The sequence below is a fragment of the Ciconia boyciana genome, chromosome 6 (assembly GCF_034638445.1).
Source record: "Ciconia boyciana chromosome 6, ASM3463844v1, whole genome shotgun sequence".
Lineage (NCBI taxonomy): Eukaryota > Metazoa > Chordata > Aves > Ciconiiformes > Ciconiidae > Ciconia > Ciconia boyciana.
The window spans coordinates 14,417,890-14,438,315 of record NC_132939.1 but is presented as its reverse complement, the minus strand read 5'-3'; the positions used below and the strand labels follow the sequence as shown (position 1 = coordinate 14,438,315).

The 20,426-nt window shown below is 40.9% G+C and overlaps 1 protein-coding gene across 1 annotated transcript in view; it reads left to right on the top strand.

Moving 5' to 3' along the window:
- RRAS2 (RAS related 2) overlaps positions 1-13,929 on the top strand; it is a 45,440-nt gene extending 31,511 nt beyond the window's left edge. The window contains exons 2-6 of the mRNA XM_072865099.1: positions 845-932; positions 1,670-1,772; positions 3,743-3,851; positions 11,853-11,971; positions 12,448-13,929. Coding sequence (XP_072721200.1) covers positions 845-932; positions 1,670-1,772; positions 3,743-3,851; positions 11,853-11,971; positions 12,448-12,535 — 507 coding nt within the window. The 3' untranslated portion in view covers positions 12,536-13,929. The remainder of the gene's footprint in view (positions 1-844; positions 933-1,669; positions 1,773-3,742; positions 3,852-11,852; positions 11,972-12,447) is intronic.
- The last annotated feature ends 6,497 nt before the right edge of the window (positions 13,930-20,426 follow it).

The following is a 20,426-nucleotide window of genomic DNA, read 5'->3' as shown; positions in this document are numbered from 1 at the left end:
AAAAATTCATCCTTTGACACCTAAACTTGCCTTCTTCAGATGGCATTGTTACCCCAGTATTCAATACCAGGTCACCCAGTCTCTAGAAAGATGTACCAGAATGTGCTTTGCACTGCGGTTTGGGTGATAAGTGACAGACTGGCAGTATCTGGTGGAGCCTCATGCTTAGGCAGTGAGTGACACAGGCATTTCATGGCTTATTCTGCTTTCAGGAGTTGTCTTTTTGGCGGGGGTGTGTGCTTAAAGTCATTAAAACCAGGAGAGAAATCCTGGGAACAAGGATGATCCACTAAAATTTATTCAGCTTACTAACTTAAGTGCCACTTGTGCTGCATGGAGCTGTTGCTAGAAATTGTTATAAAACTGCTAGAGAATTATAGAAACAGCTGGGACAATCCTGGTACTTCCTAGAAATTACTGGCTCTAGGAGAGGGGGAGCAAATCCTGGAAACTTTTGAGAATTCCAAAAAACTTCTAAAGCCTACCAGAAATTCAGAGAAACTTAGCAGTTAATAGAGATGTTAAAAGCATCTAGAAGCTAAAAGTTTATAGGGATTCCTGCTGGGAAATTCTAGGAGTTACCAGAAATCTCTAGAAAATACTAAAATTCTGTGGGAATCCAGTAAATTCAGTGGCTCTGCTAGTAATTTCTACAGTTTACAAGTGTTTACTAGGAATAGGAAAGCTGTTACCTGCTATCTTTTTGGATAAAGTGGGAAACAGTTGTACACAGGTAAAACCTGCTCATCTTCCCTAAGCTGTCAAGCGTAGTTTTAGTATCTTACTTGATGAGTGTCCTCTGTGTGCTTGTCTTACACACACAAACTTGTTTTATTTTCTGCAGTCCTATTTTGTTACGGATTATGATCCAACGATTGAAGACTCCTACACCAAGCAATGTGTGATAGATGAGAGAGCTGCGCGCTTGGACAGTAAGTAGCCGAGCTAAAGCATGGTACTAACAGCCTGGAGCTGTCAGTGCCTGTGTTTACATCTGTATGCATAAAATGTAATGCAGGTAAACAACTGTGCAGCATGTGGTTTTTATGTAAGTGTGCGGCTGATAAAAGCTACCTATCTTTGTTTTATTAATGAGATACCCAGAATTTGAAGTGCTTATGCCTTACGTGAGTGTGTGTCTCTTTAAAGTAAATCGGACATTTTTTTTGAAGAATTCTTTCTGAAGCCCTAGTGCCTACAAAACCAGGAGAATTTATATAACTCCTGGCAGTTACCTGGGTGACATGGTGGAATGAAAATCACATCGCTTGGTTGTTGTGTGCTGCCTCTCCTAAGTGCGATGTAAAGGCTTTGCTTTAAAAGTTTCAGTTCTCCCCTGTCAGTGATTTATTTAAGGACAAACCAGCAACCCTCCCACCCCCCATCCCCAAGTCTTTCTAAGCATTTTCCAGCTGTTTGAACTGGTTGCAAATTAGCAAAAGTCCACCAAACTTTGTTGTTCAGTTTGTTTTGGTAGGTCTTGAATTGTTCAGTCAGTCCAAGCACTTGCTGGGAATCTTAGCAAAAACCCAATAGTAGCTGTGAAAAGTGATTTCCGCTTAATTACGATGTACAGGAGAGGGTCTCACAATATCCTATTAGGAAGGATTTTTTTTCTCAGTCTGTACTCTACGTGAACTGTAGTAATCAATGTTTTGCTTATGTTCAGTTCTGGATACAGCAGGACAAGAAGAATTTGGAGCCATGCGTGAACAGTACATGAGGACAGGGGAGGGTTTTCTGCTTGTTTTCTCAGTCACTGATAGAGGAAGGTAAGCCTAATGTCAAGTTATTAAAACAAACAAGTTGTAATTAATCTTAAATTGCTGTTTATCCTTTATTGAAATAATCTCAAACAGAAACACTAAGTATGCATTCACTCTTAGATTCTGTGGTGGGATGCTCTTTCAGCATTGATGAAAACCCATTTTAAACCAATCACTTATTGAAAGTATGTCTCTTGCAGTAGATAACTTGAAAGCATATACAAAAAAATGACAACTCTATTCAAACACTTCATTACAGTCCAGAATACTAGTTTCCTGGAAGTGACAGAAATTTAAACTAAGCGCAACATGCTGTGATGTCTGATCAGTTCTTAGAAATATCCCCTTGCTGTGCACTCGTCGATGTCCAGTGGCTGTCTCTGGATTTCTGAACGGGTGTATCCGGTTCAGGGTATGTCTCTGCACCCTTTGGCAGGCAGTGCTCACTCTGCTTACTCCCATGAATTGACTGGAACCTGCATAACTGCAGACTTGAGATTGAAACATATCTTTAGAAGCTCACGGAGCTTGGTCAGGTGGCTCCTGGTCATTCTGAGAGTAGGAAACTGCCATGTGTATACGGACAGTCACTTAATATTTTTGGCTGTGATCTTCCTCCATTGAGCTTATCAGATATGTAGTAGTAAAGGAGAAGTGCTCAGGGTTCTGTCCTCCCACTTGTTTTGAGTTGCAACAGAAGAGCAATAAAATGACAAAAAAAAAAAATTGTCTATAATTCCCCCCCCCCTTTACAGATTCAATCTAGGCTCTAATAAGTTACTTCTAATCTTATTAACAGCTCTATCTATAATGACAATTAAAATAATTATTCTATGGAGCATGAGCGTGTTTCCATTGGATCTGTATCTTACACTTAAGAATGCTGCTAAATGTATAAATTCATCTTGATGTACTGCCCAGAAGAGACTTACACTTCTGTCAGAGGTCTGGGTCTGTGGATTTAAGACATACTGAGCACTTAGTTTAACTTAAATGGTTTTTCTGCAGAAGACTGTAGATTTTTTGATGTTATCACGTGAACTGCTTGGTTTGTCTAAAAAAATCTTAAGTTTTTGTTTGCTCTTCTGGCTAAGGGTCTGGCTTGATTTTTAAGCAGGTCTTGACACATTAAACCTGTATATTGCTCTCCTCTCTGAAATCCTTCAAAGACTTCTGAAGAGCAGAGTTTTCGTTTTTGTTTTGATATCCATTTGATTCAAGACTTACATTGCCTGTCAATGAAGTATCTGCTAGCAGTGTCTGTTCTGCTTGTGTGGTGGAAAGTAATCCTGAATCCAAGAATCCAAAAATCCTTGTTTAGGCCAGAATTAGCTTGTTTAATATAGTGTCCTTGGAGAAGCTTTCTGCTTTGCTCACCTTCCCTTAAGCACTGCTGGAATATTCCTTACTGCTTGAACAACGTCAGTACCTGGTATAACTTAGTTGGTAACTGGAAAGCTTTCTGATCATTTAGCCCTACCATTTTTCTGCTCTTCAGGAAATAAAATTTTCCAGCCTTGATAGCTTCCCCCAAAATTCCTAGAAGTAGCCGTGGAGGTTGCCAGCTGAAATACTGATCACCAGGGTCTCTAGACTATAGTTTGACTGTTCTAGCCAGAGTTGAACTTTAAAGCCAGTATTTGTAGAAGGGACTGTGGTTGCTTGATTCTCTGCAACACATTGGCATCCAGGTCCCTCTAGATCGAGACACGGTAAGTGTTTTGCTTACCCTGTAGCCCCACCTAAGTCCAGTGCATAGCACACTGCTAACTTGAGGATTTTTTTAGTTTGAGTGTTGAATGATTCTCTGAACTGGTCATGCTGTGACAGTGGACTCTTCGGTGGAGTGCCTGCAGCTGTCTGCTTGTGTGGCATGGCAGGGCAAGTCTGAAGAGGTGACTCATCCTTTCTGGACTTCTGCAGAACCTGAGAATCTATGAATTAGTCCACTGATGCTCTACTTTATTCTTTTACAGTTTTGAAGAAATCTATAAGTTTCAGCGACAAATTCTTAGAGTGAAAGATCGCGATGAGTTTCCTATGATTCTAGTCGGTAATAAAGCAGATCTGGACCACCAAAGACAGGTAATTCACTTGCTATCAGTTACTACTCACTTTCTTCTAGAAGCTTTACAGTTTTCCTCCCAAAAATAGAGTGGGAACAAGAAACAAATGGAAAAAAAATCATACTAATTCCAATGCAAGAAATGCAATTGCACTCAGTTTCTGTACTTGAAGAATCTTAGAAGCATGATGGCATTCCACATACAGCACATCTGACTCAGTGGGGTTATGTTGAGACCAAATCTATTCACATACAGAGTTGAGAACTTTCTGTCATGACTTGATTACTCAGGCATGAACATGTCTAATTCCTCCGTTCTGTTACTCACCATAGCGTGCTGTGCCAAGCAGAGTGCGTTCCAGCACTAGCTCTAACGATCCTGAGACTTCAGTGCTGTTGCTTTTACCATTCACTGCTGTTATGTATAAATGAGTAGCCATTTGCTGTTTTCTATTTGGCCGCTCCTCTTCTGTGTAAATGACTTAAAGCTTTAAAAGTTGGAAGTACAGCAACATAATTACTGTCATATTTATGTACCTTAAAATTAAAGTTTTGAAACTAGTAGATTTGAACCTCACCTCTAGTTGTAAGAGCTTAAAAGATTTAGTTCAGAATGATTTTAATAAGGAGCTTAAATTTGTTTTCCCTATTTACTCTTGATTTTCTTGAATCAAACTGATTTGAGCTGAAATGAGAATAATCTTTCTTACATCAGCAGGAAAGGAACAGGCGTCAAACTTGTATTCTTCTTCAGCAACTTATTTCAGGAGTTTAGTATTTTCTTCTGAGACAGTAAGATGACTCTTAAAGCTTCATAGCAAACACATGATTGATTTTTATCTGAGAGTAAACTAAGTATTACTAAAACTGCTGGAATTATTTTAAGAGTTTCACAAGGAAAACACAGCTTTAAACAATAAGATATTCTCAGATTTGTGTACCAGGACATGACTTAGTTTCTGTCCACAAGTGCTTACATAGGTTTTGTTCTTTGCCAGATAAAATCTTTTCTCTGTCAAAAAACAGCGGCTGGAACAAGAAAAAATTAGGCTCAAAACAAATAACATGAAAGAGTTTGATGGGTTAGTACGTTGTTGTTGAATGAATTTCTTGAATACCACATAAAACCTTCAGTACAAAAAAGTTCCTGTTGAGTATGCTCCCTTGACTGTCACAGCCTCTTTACCCCAGAATCTGAGTCGAAAGGTCATGACAAAATTAAAACCTACGCTGAAAGATAATGTCTTAAAAGAATTTTTCACAGAAGTAGCTCACAAACTCATCAGAAGTAACTTCATGTACTCACACATGCACAGAACTATCAGCCTGTCACTGAGACAGAAGTGAAACTCTTTCACTCTTCAGGTACCATCATGTCCCCATCAAAATTCCGGAATTTAACCTTGCAGGTCCTGGAACATAATGTACTCTATCTCATGCACCAATGTTGGCATGGAAATCATGTAGGTGAAACTGAACTGTTCTGCAAACTGTAATTGCTGAAGGACAAACATCCAGATGTTTTGGGAGAGAAATAACATCATCGCTGTCAGCCCCAGTTCTCAGAGCATGCCTGCAAATGTAGCTGATAATCCTGTAGATCCATTTCTAAAACAGTTATGAACTTTGTTCTCTCTCCTCCACCCTCCTATTGTTATTACACAGCATGTTTCTCCCTTAAAGGAAGAGGTGCCTGTCACCTGTTCTCCTTCTAGTCTCTCTGTACCTGATTCCTAGCTGCTTTTTCAGATGGTGATGGGCTGGTACACATTCAAGCTCAAAGCAGCTGTGTTCAAATTGCTTAACTTTGCAGTTTTGCTGCTTATATCTGAACACAAATAAAAGCATATGTCCCCAAAAGCTTCTTTTGGTTTCTATGGCTACATTAATTGCCCTAATTGATTAGATGCTGACAAGCATAACTTTTGGTGCTATCATTCACACAATTTACATGCAAATTGGTAGATTTGTGACTTCCATCAGAAGTTGGGGCTGAGACAGCCTTCGTTAATGTAGCTGAAATAGCACTTCTAGGTTTGCTGAAACAGCAAGTTATGCGTTCTTAACTCTTCCCTGCTCCTTCCCTGTCACATGGTGTTTCAATTGGCCTTAGGTCAGTCTGAAGGAATGGTTTGGGGGTGCTGAGCTGACATAGTCCCCAGAAGGGACAGCCTCCCTCCCTCTTGACTTCACATTCCTGCTCTTTCCTTTGCTGGCCCTAGCTCTCACTTGAAGCACTTTGAGTTGAATCATCTCTCTAGACAGGGAGAAAAACAGATGAGCTGGAATGGCTTTCTGGGACCTGTGTGAGTTAAATCAGCTTGCAGAAAGATTGAGTGCCAATGCTCAAAGCATGGGAAGGGGTGGGACTGTGGCTTGGAGCAGATCAGGGAGGAGTTGGGGTGGGGGAAAGAAAGTGAGACCTCGCCTTTTGGCAGCAGCAAGCAGTTAGATGTTATCAGCTGGATGTTAAACACAGCCAGAGTCTCTGCTTCATCACATGAACTCTCGATGCAGGCATCCAGTCAGTGAGTTGGATCAGCTTGCTGATCTGGCTGAAAACTAGTCCTGCCACCATGTCTCCCCAAGTATGGAGAAACTTCAGCCTGACAAGCAAGGTCATCTTGCTCTGGCTACAGGTCTGCTGCACAGGCAGCCGCGATGGGAGGTTTGGGGGCAAAGGCGAGAGTACTCCATCTCGGTTAGGAGTGCTGGGGTGAGTAGGAAGTGTGGGGTGTCTGCAGGCTGTAACTTGCAGGCAAAAACATGAGAAGTGCTAGTCCTCTCCACTTTTGCATTTTCAGTCTGCTGTTGTATCAAACCTCATTTGAGTTACTCTCTAAACCTGGTCAGCCAGGCTAGAGTGTCACACTGCAGTTCGCTTTATCTGGCAGTTCTACAAGAAGTTGTCTTGCTCTTTTAAAATTGTTTAATTACAAATGTACATTTTTCAGCTTCAGAATTTAAGTAGCATTTATAGAAATTCAGGAAGCTGGGTATGAGTGTTTAGAGCAAAACTGCTTGTACTAGGCATCTGCTGCCTTTTCCTGAAAGACAGGAGGCAACCCAGTGAAATAATAGAGAATACAAGCTACCTCTGAGACCATAAAACTAAGTTAAAGTAATTTAGTGTGTGTTTTGATCGGCAAATGATACTCAATAGAATTAACACACATCTTCCTGGAGCCCAGAAGAGTTAAATGTGTATGAAAGTTTTGGATGTCTCAAGGGTCTGACCACACCTTTATGCAAGTAACTGTATTTTGTAGTTGAGCATGGTACAGAGTACTATCATTATGATACCATAAATTTGGAAGCAAATGATGCATAACTAATAATCCTTCTGTGGTGGCAACTGTTTCTCAGGAAATACATGAACTGGGTTGTACAGCAGAAGTGCACAGATGATAGTATGATCTTGATGAAGTGTTAGGAGCATACCAAAGGTGTAGTGTAAAATAGTGGTGACTGTAATATACTACAGGTCAACTCACAGGTGTTCTTGGAAGAAGAGAGGTGAAAGAGGAAGTTTGGAATAGCAATTTGCTACGGTATAACTGTATAGATAATAGAGTTAAGCAGACTTCTTGTAATTTTGTGGCCTTTGTGGTATGGGAGGCAAAGTCCTTGATATCTACATGTTGGGCTGACAAAGAAAAATTAGTTATTAGAGGGCGAGCAAGCATTAATCTTCAGAATGTCCTTGTATGATAAGGAATAAAGTTACCAGTGTTTCCAGATTCCCCAATCAGTCACAGGTTGGTGACTGAAACCAAAATTGAAGCACCATCTTTCATTGCTCTTTCCTTAAAGTAAATGCTGTGTAGCAGTCTTTCTCTTAAATGGGTTAATTCTGTACAACTCAAACGACACTCAAACTACAGTAAGACAATTCAGTAGAGTACCAGATGTTTTGGTAATAACCACTACTGACAGAGGAGTAGACTTGTCAGTGCAGGGTATGTAGACTTTTTTGTAGATAACTGCTAGCTTAAACTGGGTCAAGTCTGATCGTTCCCCAGATGGCAGGGTTTCAAGGAAAATCCAAGGAAAGTTCTTGGGTTTCATTAAATGCTAGTCTTTGCTTTTGCATTATGACCGAACTAATACGATGACCTAGTGCTAAGATCATCTGTGTTGCTAGATACCTTTAAAGCAAGGTTTTAGAGAGGTCCATGTTACTTCAGTTTATGAACAGACAGATGATGAGCAAAGCTGATGATCCCAGGCAAGCAGCCTTGTGCTTTGACCTTGATCAGCATCAGCCTAGATGCTGGCAAACAAGCAGTTAATACATTGGGCTTTGCAGACTTGCTGCTTCACAAATGGCTTGACCTGAGATGGCTTATTCCAGGGGGTGGACAGGTACAGGGACCTGAGTGGTGGCCTACCCGAATTCATTAACATTTCCTTTTGGCCTTTCTCTTAACTATTGCGAACTCGTATGAAAGTGTGACAATAACTTCTTGAGGTGGTGGATTTTATGGCCATATACAGTGATGTTCTCACAGATGGATCATGCCTTCAGGTCTTTGCATGGCTTGCCTGATTTTGAGCTTTATAGATAACTAGCAATCAGGCATCTGGTGCAGTGTTTGAATACAGCAAGTCAGCCTGTTTGAATACGTGTCAGTGCTTCATAACCACAGTTTGTGTGTACCAAAGTGACCTTTTATATGAGAATGCAGACAAAAGAGAACTAGTGGACAGTGAACTACCCCTACAGGAAAGCCTTATGGTAGCCCACTGTAAGTGTGAACTAGCAGCACTTGTGGTGGGCTGGTGAGGCAGAAAATCAGGATGACAGATGCACTCTTCAGGAGTGATGGCACTCTCTGCAGGAATGGGCAATGTTTCTCTGCAGGGAGCACTGTAGGGTGACCACAAGGAAGGTAGAAATGGATTCCTCTCAAACTTGAGGAAGCACTTAACTGCTACCTGCTGACACGAGTGCAATGTGACCTTCAGTCTGCATAAGTACCCAGGCAAAACACAGATGCAGTGTTAGGTTAGGCAGCCTTGTAGAGTTGCTTTAGGTGGAGGAAAGCATAGAAACTTCAGAAACAAATATGTATTCTAACAATTCTCAGATACCATAGTGAAGAAGGAGGGCCATGTGAGATGTTCACAGGATTCTTGCGCAGGTACTCAAACGGAAACTGGTTCAGTAAGAAGACAACTGTTACTTAGGGAGTTGTGGAATAAGCTTTGCCAGGTTTGACTTGCTTGCTTACGTATTTTATAGTGGTGTTTAATTTGAGAAACTCTTACCAACTGTCTGAACAGCGTGAATGAATGATACTCAAAAACAAACAGTAAAATATCCTAAAACAAAGGATAGGCATTGTAAGTGATTCCCATTTGTATTCAGCCTTAAGCTTACCAAAACCAAGAGATTTTCACTGCAGAACCAACACACACATGTACACACACAGTTACTACCAGAAAATCTGTGGTTCTCTTTACTTCTGTCAAAATAAGATAGTGTTCTTCGAAGAAAAAGGATTTAGCTTTTATTTTGCTGGTGATGTTTAAGCTCTCCCATCACACTTACTGAAAAGTCTGTCATGACACAGGGTTGGCATACTTGAGAAGGGAGAATAAAAAGATGGAAATTCATTTTGTTTTCAAGTATTTCTATGGTACTTACTACATTTTCCTCAGCTATGAAAATGGAGCTGGTATGTTCTGGCCTCTTAATTTACAGCTTGGGCCCTGCGAATGCTTCCGTAGTGTGCCCAAAACCAAGTATTTTTTTAAACTGACTTTGTTTGTTGAGGTCACTAAAACTGACCACAAGCTACTTGAAAATATAGTTGTAACATTAATTCCAAAATAATATTTTTGTCAAACAATTACAGGTCTTCTAACAAATGCAATAAGGACTTTAATGTTGTGTCTATAGTATTTTAAATGCAGAAAATTGGGGAAGTGTAGCTTAACTTTATTACAGTGTTAGTTTGACTTGTATCTCTAATGTGCTTTAGATACAATCATGAAGAAAGTAGTAACCATGTACGTTTAAGGACTGGGTTCAGTTTCTCCTCAGGACTATACATTCCTTCCCAGTTACTTATTTTTATTAGACTTTAGCCTCTCACTTTCTGGGCCTACAGTAGACTGTGCAGGGATGAAGAAAAGTAAAGGGGGTTAGTTTTCCAAAAACTGCCACATCCATACTTTTTAACTTATTTTTGTCTGGTGAGTGAGGCAGAGATGTATGAAAGGTTCTGGAAGCCCTGTTGCAGACTTTGGGGGGATTTTGCAATGTCATCGACATGCCAGAAAAGAGCTATGAATATTTCTCAATGTAGCCTTCATAAGCTTTGGAATAAGGATACTTTAAACATCTGAGGGCGAAAGGTAGAAGTGAGTTTGTTCCAGAGAGTGGAGCAAAAATCTTCAATATCATTCATTTTTCAGATACCAGTGGAGGACTGAAGGATGCCAGTTATTCTCACTTTGTGTCCTGCTGTTAAAAATGCAGCTCCAGTAGTTGATCTTGGGGTTGTGTGGTTTTTTTGGGGTTGTTTTTTGGCTTCAGCAGATGGCAATAACAGTGAAATAAATGTAGAGTTTCCGTGAGTGTTTGTGATCAGCGGATGCATCCCAAGTTACTCCAGCTAATGGCACAATGTGCTGTGGGCTCCATGTAGAGCTTCATGAGGCTTTAGTGGGAACAGCCCTCAATGCAGCAGTAAATGTATGAATATAATACCAGTGGGGGTGCTAAGGACAGAGCAATCAAACGTGTTGAGATGCCGTGCATGAAGGCTCTCAAACTGTGTGTAGCTGTTAGGAAAGTATTTTGCAAGCTAAAAAGTACTTCTGTATCTTGCACTGTGGTGAACGCTCCCAGTGATGCTTTTCTGTTTCCAACTATTTCCATTTTCATATACCTTCTTAATCTAAGTGAATATCTGAGTGCCTTTTCAAAACTGAATTAAAAAGAAACCTTCTTTTTTTTTTATTCTCACTGTGTCAGTCCTCTACATGCTGGTTTAACATTTTTCTGTGAAAGCAATGTAATCTTTGACATTTCTTCCACTAGCCATTGTCTTGGCAAGATCTTTTGTACTTCCTTTTATCACTGAAAGCTGCCCTTTCCTCCCCCGGCCCTGTGGGTGACCTTCCCGTTGAAGCCTTGCATGCTTTGCACTGCTCAGGGTGGCCTTCTGTGGTCTGACCTCGCTGCTTTCTACTTCATCCAAAAATATGCAGTCATGTCCTTTGGTTTTGCCCTGTGACCAACTTATTCCTCCTTCCTATAATGGTCCACTAGCTTCCTGCCTTCTGCTTCATCACTTTAAATTTTTTACCAGCTCTTTATGATGCTCATTATTTCCTCTTCATCTCCCTTTCCTCTGTTGCCCTAAGGAGTCAAGAGGTAGACAGGGTTTCTTTCATATCTCTGGATAGCCTGAAGGCTTCATGGATTTTTAGATCTCTTGTCACTTAAGCTACACTTAAAACTGGCTGTATTAATACTTTGTGGTGTCATAAATAGTTTTTAAAACTATTTTATAGAGATTCAGAAGCTAAACATCAGTTCTTGGTTTAAAAGTAGTAACCTGATTTTTTTTTTCTCTAGGTTTAGCTGGGATGGAGAGGGTGAATTTAGCAATAGTATTCACAGTTCTGTTAGTAATCCAGCAGATTTTGACTAAAGCTCTTGCTTTGAGGAGGAGTGAGGGACTCTTGTCTGCCGATGAAGGAAAACTTGGTCTTGTTACGCAGAAATGAAGTGAAGACAAGGCAGCTGCAGTGAGGGAAACTCTTCAGAGGACCAGTCCTTGTCTATTGCAGAACCTTTTTCTAAAAAAAGTCTTCACGTGCATTTGAAAAAATGTATTATGTGGATTTGTTTCCCAGTTGTATTATGTGGACAGTGTGGAAACTATTCTGTGGCCAAATAAGCATTATTGCTTGAGAGAAATAGATCCTTAACATGTATTTGCAGTGTCTACTGATATGAACGTGCCCGTGGAAGCCTTGAACTTAATGATTGATGTCTGTTACAGGTGACACAAGAGGAAGGTCAGCAGCTAGCACGACAACTTAAAGTAACATACATGGAAGCCTCAGCAAAAATCAGACTGAATGTAGACCAAGCTTTTCATGAACTTGTCAGAGTTATAAGGTATGATAACTTGACACTAGATAATTAATGTCCCTACATTAACGGATAGGTACAGCAAACATATTGAAATGCAGTGGGAAATTGCTGAGAAAATTCTGCCTGCTGTTACCTGTAAACTTTGACCAATGCTCTCCATTATTCCTGTGTATTAGCAAAAATGTTTACATGAATGTAATATGTATTTGGAAGATAATTTCTTCACCTTAATCTCTCAGGTTTTATTGATCACCCAGTAAGTAAGCCTGAAACTAAATCTGAGATCGGCCTTCTGTAAAAAGTGGTGTTTCTTTAAAAAAAAACAAACAACAAACCCCACACAAACCCAAAAAAACTATCACACATTTAATCAGTAGTTTGAGTGTCAAAAGTAAGTCCATCCTCTATAAAAGTGTGAAAACAGTAACTTTAAATACAGTAATTATTTTTATTTGACTGAAAATGATTCTATGAATTTAATTTGAAATATCTATTTCCAGGAAATTTCAAGAACAAGAGTGCCCTCCTTCACCAGAGCCAACACGGAAAGAGAAAGACAAGAAAGGCTGCCATTGTGTTATTTTCTGAGAATCCCAAGAACCAAGCTATCAACTGCCAGATTTTTTTTTTTTCTTTCCATCATTTTACATTACTTCTGGTATTGGTCTAGCCTTATATGTGCATGTCCTAAAAGTGGTCACCAGAATAGCCTTAGTACAAGAAGCTGGCAGAATAGTTCTTGAAGAAGACTCAGTCATCCTGGGGCAGACTTCAAAACAAAACACTAAGGCTGCTTCTTTAATACCACAGTTCCTTCCTTCCTCTCCCGTAAGAGCTTGCACCTTGTGGAGTTTTATTCGCAAAGGAGATGAAACAAAACCGTGTAGGACAAGGTGTTGAAGTCATGCATAAGTTGTCTCTTGTGAATTAATTTATTTTTACTTCTGACATTTCATTAGCTATTACAAAGACCTATATTGAAGTACAGAGAATACTTTTAAAAAAAGGGGTGGATTGGCTTTTTTTGCCCTCAGTTAAATTAAACTTGAGTACTCAGCTAGCCTTAAGAAACCTACACTGAATTTCATTGTCAGCAAAAATTTTCATCTCTCATTTATGCTGCAGTTTTATTTCAGTGGCCAAAACAGTCTACTGTATTTATTTTATGAATCCAGAACAGCTACAGGATGATTACTACTACTATTAGGATATGGCCAAATACCTGAGCTCATTCTGGATTGAGGCATTTCGGCTTATTAAGAAATTTCTCATCATTTGCTTGGAAACAAATTGTGTCTTCCTTTGTATTTCTGGGTAAGGGATTAAGGAAAACTAAAATAGTAGCTGTTTTTGTTCCATGTGACAAAAATGAACTTGATCTTTCCATTGTCAGAGATGATTAAATGTTTTTGCTATATACTTTTATACATTATTTTCTTATCAAACTAGTTAACAAGTATTTTTATATGTTTGTAAGCAAATATGCTTTCACAGCATAACTTGTGTATATGTAAAGATAAGTATTTAATTCTCACAGTTCACTTTTAACTGACAAAATGTGGGATTTGCCAAACTGTGGTAAACTTCTCCTGACCTTCCGGTTGTACCCAAGAATGGCCAATTATGTGCCTGCCCAGCACATCCATAGAGTAAAATCTAGTGTTGTGTTTTAATGAATTTCAGTATCCCTTACTAAAGACTGACCATTATGTGAATTATTAAACTGTAAGACTTTTAACTGATTGTTTAGTTAAACTGTGGATGGTGGTTTAATTTTGAGTTCTGTGGATTGTGTTTAAACAATTCAAGAGTATGTTCCCTGATATTGAAATACTGAGTGGTATTGCACAGTTGTCACCTTACTGAATATGTCCAACAGTTCTTTGAAACTTGATTATTAAGCAAACCCTTGTATAACTTCAGGTGCTAGAATTAAAGATGATCTAACCATTATTGGGGGTAAGCACATTGCCTCTTTGACTCTCTTCCAAAAGCTGAATTTTTGGGGGGTGGGAGGAAGAAGGGGGTGATGGCACCTGGTTAGGAGATGTATGCATGTCTGTGTGACCTTTCTTCAAGCTTGGAAGTACAGAAAAGCTATTTCGACTTAAATCATGATAGATGATAAAAGCTGTTTGTTTTCACTTGAAGTATGTAGTCAGTGGTCCCATCAACATTTCCTTGTGTTTTCAGGCTATGCTCACTGTCAGGTGCTCTGCTATAAATCTCTAAAGGTCTGCTGAGAAAACAGTGCTTAAACAAGTTCCAGTTACCTTTACAGCAGCAAAGCATTAAACCTAGAAGTAACGCTAGTGCCATGCATAGCAGAGGAATTTAAGTTTTTTATGTAATTTAGATTAGGTTGTGTAATACTGTTTTGAGAGAGTGGGTAGCTTCCCCCTGACACGCTTCCCTTTAAATAAAGTTACTGGTTGATGAAAGGCTACTCATGAATAATGTGTAGAAGATGCAAACAAGAAGTTACAGTGGAAGTACATTTGGGAGATGGATTACATTTTTCAAGTCAAATATAAGAAATTACAGCCTGTAGCAAACACCATGTGTTTTCTTAAATATGTAGAGCTCTCTGGAGTTAAGTTACTAACTGTGTGGCATTAGAATGAGTTAAGACAGCAAATGACAACATGTGTGTTGAGACTAAATTTGTGAGGTGCAAATATCTTAAGTTTTGTAATTTTTTCCTTTTTTTTAAAATCTTTCACTCATGATAGATTGGTTTTAAAATAGTAGACTGTTATATAGGCAGGTCTTTTAATATGTAACTCTGTAATTCATAGAGAAGGTGGAGAGCACCACACCCTTGCTTTTCCTCATATAGAAAGCAGAATAGCTTTGACTTGGTTGATGCTAAGCAACCTACTCCTATCTGTTAAGCCACACTGTAAACACGGTAAACTTTATAAACAAGTTAAACAGAAGTGGGACCACCAGCTGCTGCTATGGAAGTCTGCTCTAAGTTTATTAACTAAGACAGTATATTCCTGTGCATGTGTTCTTAAGGCTTCTGCTGGAGAGAATGTGCAGGGAAATCTTCATGTAATGTTATAGTCTCTCTTTGAGACTGGTTCATATATGGCACTTTAAGAAGCTGTTAAATGTCGATGTTTTGATCCTAGTCTTCAGGCTTGAAGTAAGTATTTAGAGAAGTAATTTTTTTTTGGCTAGTAATGGTGATCTAGGTGGTTGTGAGTTTGACACAGCTTAAGGTATTTCAATGATTTGCTTTTCTAATTGTTGTACCTGAAGGTAATGGTGAAAAATGGTGCTTTTGTCCCTAGTGTGGAGCTTGCGAAGTGCAATAGGGACCTTGTAAGTCTTCTCAACAGTAGTAGCCCCAATCTATATGCTCTGGATTATTTGTGAATTTACAACATTGCCATCTTGCTGTAGGATAGTAGTTTAGCTGACAACCTGAGAGAGAGTTTCTTAAGACTTTACCTGGCAGAAGAAACGCTTTAAGATTTGTCGCTTATGTTTGTAGTTACTTCAGTCCAAGGCCACATCCATATTCAAATTCACAGTTCAGGAATTTGGAGTGCTTAAAATGTGTCCACAAATGACCTCCTGCTCCTCCTAGAGCACAGAGGAGGATCTGGATCTTTGTTTCAAAGCACAAAACTCGCCTCTTTCTGGAATCTCACACTACTGAGCCTGCTACTCCACTGGATGAGGAGGATTGAGCTGCTCATAGGCAAAAGCCTTTTTATGCAGTTGGTGAAGTTTTATGGGTGGTCCAGAATTGGGGAAGAATTACTTCCATATAAGTACACTGTAGTTCCTTATGCCTGCTCTGGTTAATGCATTTGCTTTCTCTGACCTAGCAACTCTTCTGCATCAGTGCTCCCATGCTAACTAACATATACAGGTGAAGAGGAGAATTTCCAGAAGTATTACATCACCTCCTCTAAAATCTGCTCTTTTTTTGTGACATGGCCTGTTCATGGGAAGTAGAGCCACCAATATGGATGATAAGTATAAACTTACCTTGATTGTGCAGAAAAGAGAAAAATAAAAGGTGGGACTATTTGCTTGGTCTGTTTCCAGCCTGTTGCGTTGGGCATCTGCCTGAAATGCATGTCTGCAGCTAGTCAGCCTCTCTGCTGCGGGTTAAAACTGACCTAGTGTGGTAAAACTGTAGAGCTGTGTAGGAAAATCATCCACCTCCTATTCCTATCAAAGTTGTTTTCCTTTCACTTTTCTAATAATGTTTGCAGTGTCTTGCAGTGTGCAGGACACTGTGCAGTGCACCCTGGCAGTGCCTTCCCTGTTCCTGCAGAAGAAGGAAGGCTCCTCTGCCACCTCCCCCTTACACTGACTAGTAGTGTTGGCCCTGTAGAAGTGCTCAGTGTTTAGGTTATCAGGCAAGAGGCCATCAGAAAAATGCCCTAAGTGAGCCTGGGTAGCCCAGTGTAGGAGCACATAATGAGATGAGCTGTTGTGAAAGGGTTAATAAAGCAAAATATGTTTGGATGAGTTAACACCCACTAATGACAAGGAAAACTGATTTATGCATGGCCTTGTTAGTCATAATGGATAAAGTTCAAATCTGGATTCAAACAAAAATACTAACTAATGCTCTTCTGACATCAGTTTGTGACAACATTTCACCTGTGGTGTAGCCGTAGCTGTTGTTGACTGGCCTTGCCATGTAATCTCATTAGAAAGCTTTAAGGAGCTTATTCCAAGCAGAATATTCTTGAAGTCAGTCACCACAAGCTAAGCACTGCCCAAAGTTATCTACACTTAGTATTTAGAAGTTTGTTGCCTGGAAAAGCTCAGGAATCTGCTGAACAGGGAATGTATTTGTTCACTTAATTTAGGCATAGATTTTGGAAGTTGATTACCTTCATGTTCCAAAACCATGATAAAAGAAACACTCAAACTGAACTTAGAAAAACACTCAAGGTAGAAACACGAGGGCATGGTGGTGTTTCCCGTGTTACTCAGCTGACCCGCTGCAGGGCGGCAGTCTTTGCTAACACCTGAAGGCTTAAAGTTGTTAAGATAGGCTCTTGCTCAGAGCATCCCGAATAGTAAATGCAGTGCTTACCACTTTGTGAAGACGGCTTCTCTGCCATACTTACCTGGTTCTATTGGAAAGCGAAGTTAAAATTGCAGGCTTGAAGCAGGCTCTGGGTTTTAAGTGGGGGTAAGTAGAAGTATGTTCAAGGTCTTAATCCCTGTGTTGTGTGGCATGTGTTGTAAGGCCAGAAAACTTGTGAATGGTCTTGATATTCAGATATTCTCAGAGCTCTGATCACAGGAACACTTGGTTGAAGGGAATCAATTCTTGTTCTTAAAACTTTGTGGCTGTCTAGGCTGCTTTCTTGATCTTTCTAGGCTTTTGTTCAGGTTGTGTGAGGAACAGTAGGAAAGGGGAAAATCACCAAGGAGTGATGAAGGGAAGAAGGAGGAAAATAGTCTTGGTGCTTTCCTATGTTCTAGCCTGAGTGCATGCAACAGATCGGGTGCAGAAATGAGGATGGGTAGGACTGTCTTAGTAGCCTTTAGCTGGGAAGATAAAGAGCTTTAAATGAGAAGCAGCAGATGTGGAAAAAGCAATAGATTGAACTACAAGGAGAGTGTAATACCCAGAAACAGCATTGTGAATGCATGCTATGCTTGCTTTCTGTAGGTGTGCTACTAGACTGTAGGTGTGCAGTTATCCTGGAGAGTTTGAGACACTTTTGTGGATTAAATATAAAGGGCAGATGATGTCCCACACAAAAGCTAAATTGCATTAATGCATGTAATATAATTAGTAATATTCCTGAGCCAGCCAGCAAGTAGCATGCAGAACTAAATGCATCGGCTTGCTGCGGGAAAGCAAATACTAGTCTGTTCAGCTACTTTTTTAACTGGATCCTGTGAACTGTATTAAGATACACAGTATTTGGTACTGTTGTGGTTTAGTCCCAGTTGGCAACTAAGCACCACACAGCTGCTTGCTCACCCTCCCCCCCTGGTGGGATGGGTGAGAGAATCTGGAGAGCAAAAGTAAGAAAACTCGTGGGTTCAGATAAGAACAGTTTAACAATGAAAATAAAATAATAATAATAAATTGTAATGAAAAGGAAAACAATGAGAGAGAGAGAGGAACACACCCAAGGAAAAAAAACCAAGTGATGCAACTGCTCACCACCCACTGACCGATGCCCAGCCCCTCCCTGAGCAGCTATTGCTGCCCCCCCCCCGGCCAACACCCCCCAGTTTCTATACTGAGCATGATGTCCTATAGTATGGAATAGCCCTTTGGCCAGCTTGGGTCAGCTGTCCTGGCTGTGCCCCCTTCCCAGCTTCTTGTGCACCTGGCAGAGCATGGGAAGCTGAAAAGTCCTTGACCAGTGGAAACATTACTTTATCCCCCTCCACTGTATGTAAAAGTTTTGGTTGGGCAGGTCTAGCTCAACTGGCAGATCCCCTAGCGTCGACTAACTAGGCCTTTGCTAAATGCGTGTCCCAATGTTTGAATGTCCCACCACCCATTGCTTTCAGTGTAGTCTTTAACAGTCCATTGTATCGTTCCATTTTCACAGTGGCTGGTGCATGATAGGGGATGTGATATACCCACTCGATGCCATGCTCTTTGGCCCAGGTGTCTTTGAGGTTGTTTTGGAAATGAGTCCTGTTGTCCGACTCAGTTCTCTCTGGGGTGCCATGTTGCCATAGGACTTGCTTTTCAAGGCCCAGGATAGCGTTCCGGGCAGTGGCATGGGGCACAGGATGTTTCCAGCCATCCGGTGTTTGCTTCCACCATGGTGAGCACATGGCGCTTGCCTTGGCGGGTTTGTAGGAGTGTGATATAATCAATCTGCCAGGCCTCCCCATATTTATATTTCAGCCATCTTCCTCCATACCAAAGCAGCTTTAAGTACTTGGCTTGTTTGATTGCAGTGCGTGTTTCACATTCATAGATAACCTGTGCAATAGTGTCCGTGGTCAAGTCCACCCCTCAATCACGAGCCCATCTGTATGTTGCATCTCTTCCTTGATGGCCTGAGGTGTCATGGGCTACCAAGCTATAAATAATTCACCCTTATGTTGCCAGTCCAGACCCACCTGAGCCACTTGAATTTTAACACAGCCCGACGCACCTGCTGGTTGTTTTGATGTTCTTCAGTGGCCCGACTCTTGGGTATGTGAGCATCTACGTGACGTACTTTTACAACCAGGTTCTTTACCCAGGCAGCGATATCTTGCCACAATGCTGCAGCCCAGATGGGTTTGCCTCTGCACTGCCAGTTGCTCTGCTTCCATTGCTGTAACCACCCCCACAGGGCATTTGCCACCATCCATGAGTCAGTATAGAGACAGAGCACTGGCCAGTTTTCTCATTCAGCAATGTCTAAAGCCAGCTGGATGGCCTTTACTTCTGCAAATTGGCTCTATTCACTGTCTCCTTCAGCAGTTTCTACAGTTTGTCTTATAGGACTCCGTACAGCAGCATTCCATCTCTGATGTTTTCCTACAATACGACAAGACCCATCAGTGAACAGGGCATATTGCTTCTCATTTTATGGTAGTTCATTGTACAGCGGGGCCTCCTCAGCACGCGTCATCTCCTTCTCTGGCGATATTCTGAAATTTTTGCCTTCTGGCCAGTCCATGATTACTTCCAGGATTCCTGGCTGATTGGGGTTTCCTATTCAAGCCTGTTGTGTAATCAGGGCGACCCACTTTCTCCATGTAGCATCAGTTGCATCATGTGTAGAGGGGACCCTCCCTTTGAACATCCAGCCCAGCACTGGCAGTTGGGGTGCCAAGAGGAGCTGTGCTTCAGTACCAACCACTTCCGAAGCAGCTGGAACCCCTTCATATGCTGCCAATATCTCTTTTTCAGTTGCAGTATAGCAGGCCTCGGATCCGCTGTATCCCCGACTCCAAAACCTCAAAGGGTCGACCTCGAGTCTCCCCTGGTGCTTTCTGCCAGAGGCTCTGGGTAGGGCCATTCTCCTTGGCTGCAGTGTAGAGCACATTCTTTACATCTTGCCCTGCCCGGACTGGCCCAAGGGCTACTGCATGAGCTATCATCTCCTGTTTAATTTGTTCAAAGGCTTGTCGTTGCTCAGGGCCCCATTTGAAATTGTTCTTCTTCCGGGTCACTTGGTAGAGCAGGCTTACAATCAGACTGTCCAAATATTCCAAATTTGGAAATTTGGAATATGCATTCTCCAAAACCCCACAGCGCCTAAGAAAGCTTGTGTTTCCTTTTTGCTAGTTGGTGGAGACATGGCGGTTATTTTGTTAATCACATCCATTGGGATCTGACGATGTCCGTCTTGCCATTTTATTCCTAAAAACTGGATCTCCTGTGCAGGTCCCTTGACCTTTGTTTTATGGCAAAACCAGCTTTCAGAAGGATTTGGACTATTGTCTTCCCTTTCTCAAAAACTTCTTCTGCTGTATTGCCCCACACGATAATCTCATCAATGTATTGCAGATGTTCTGGAGCTTCACT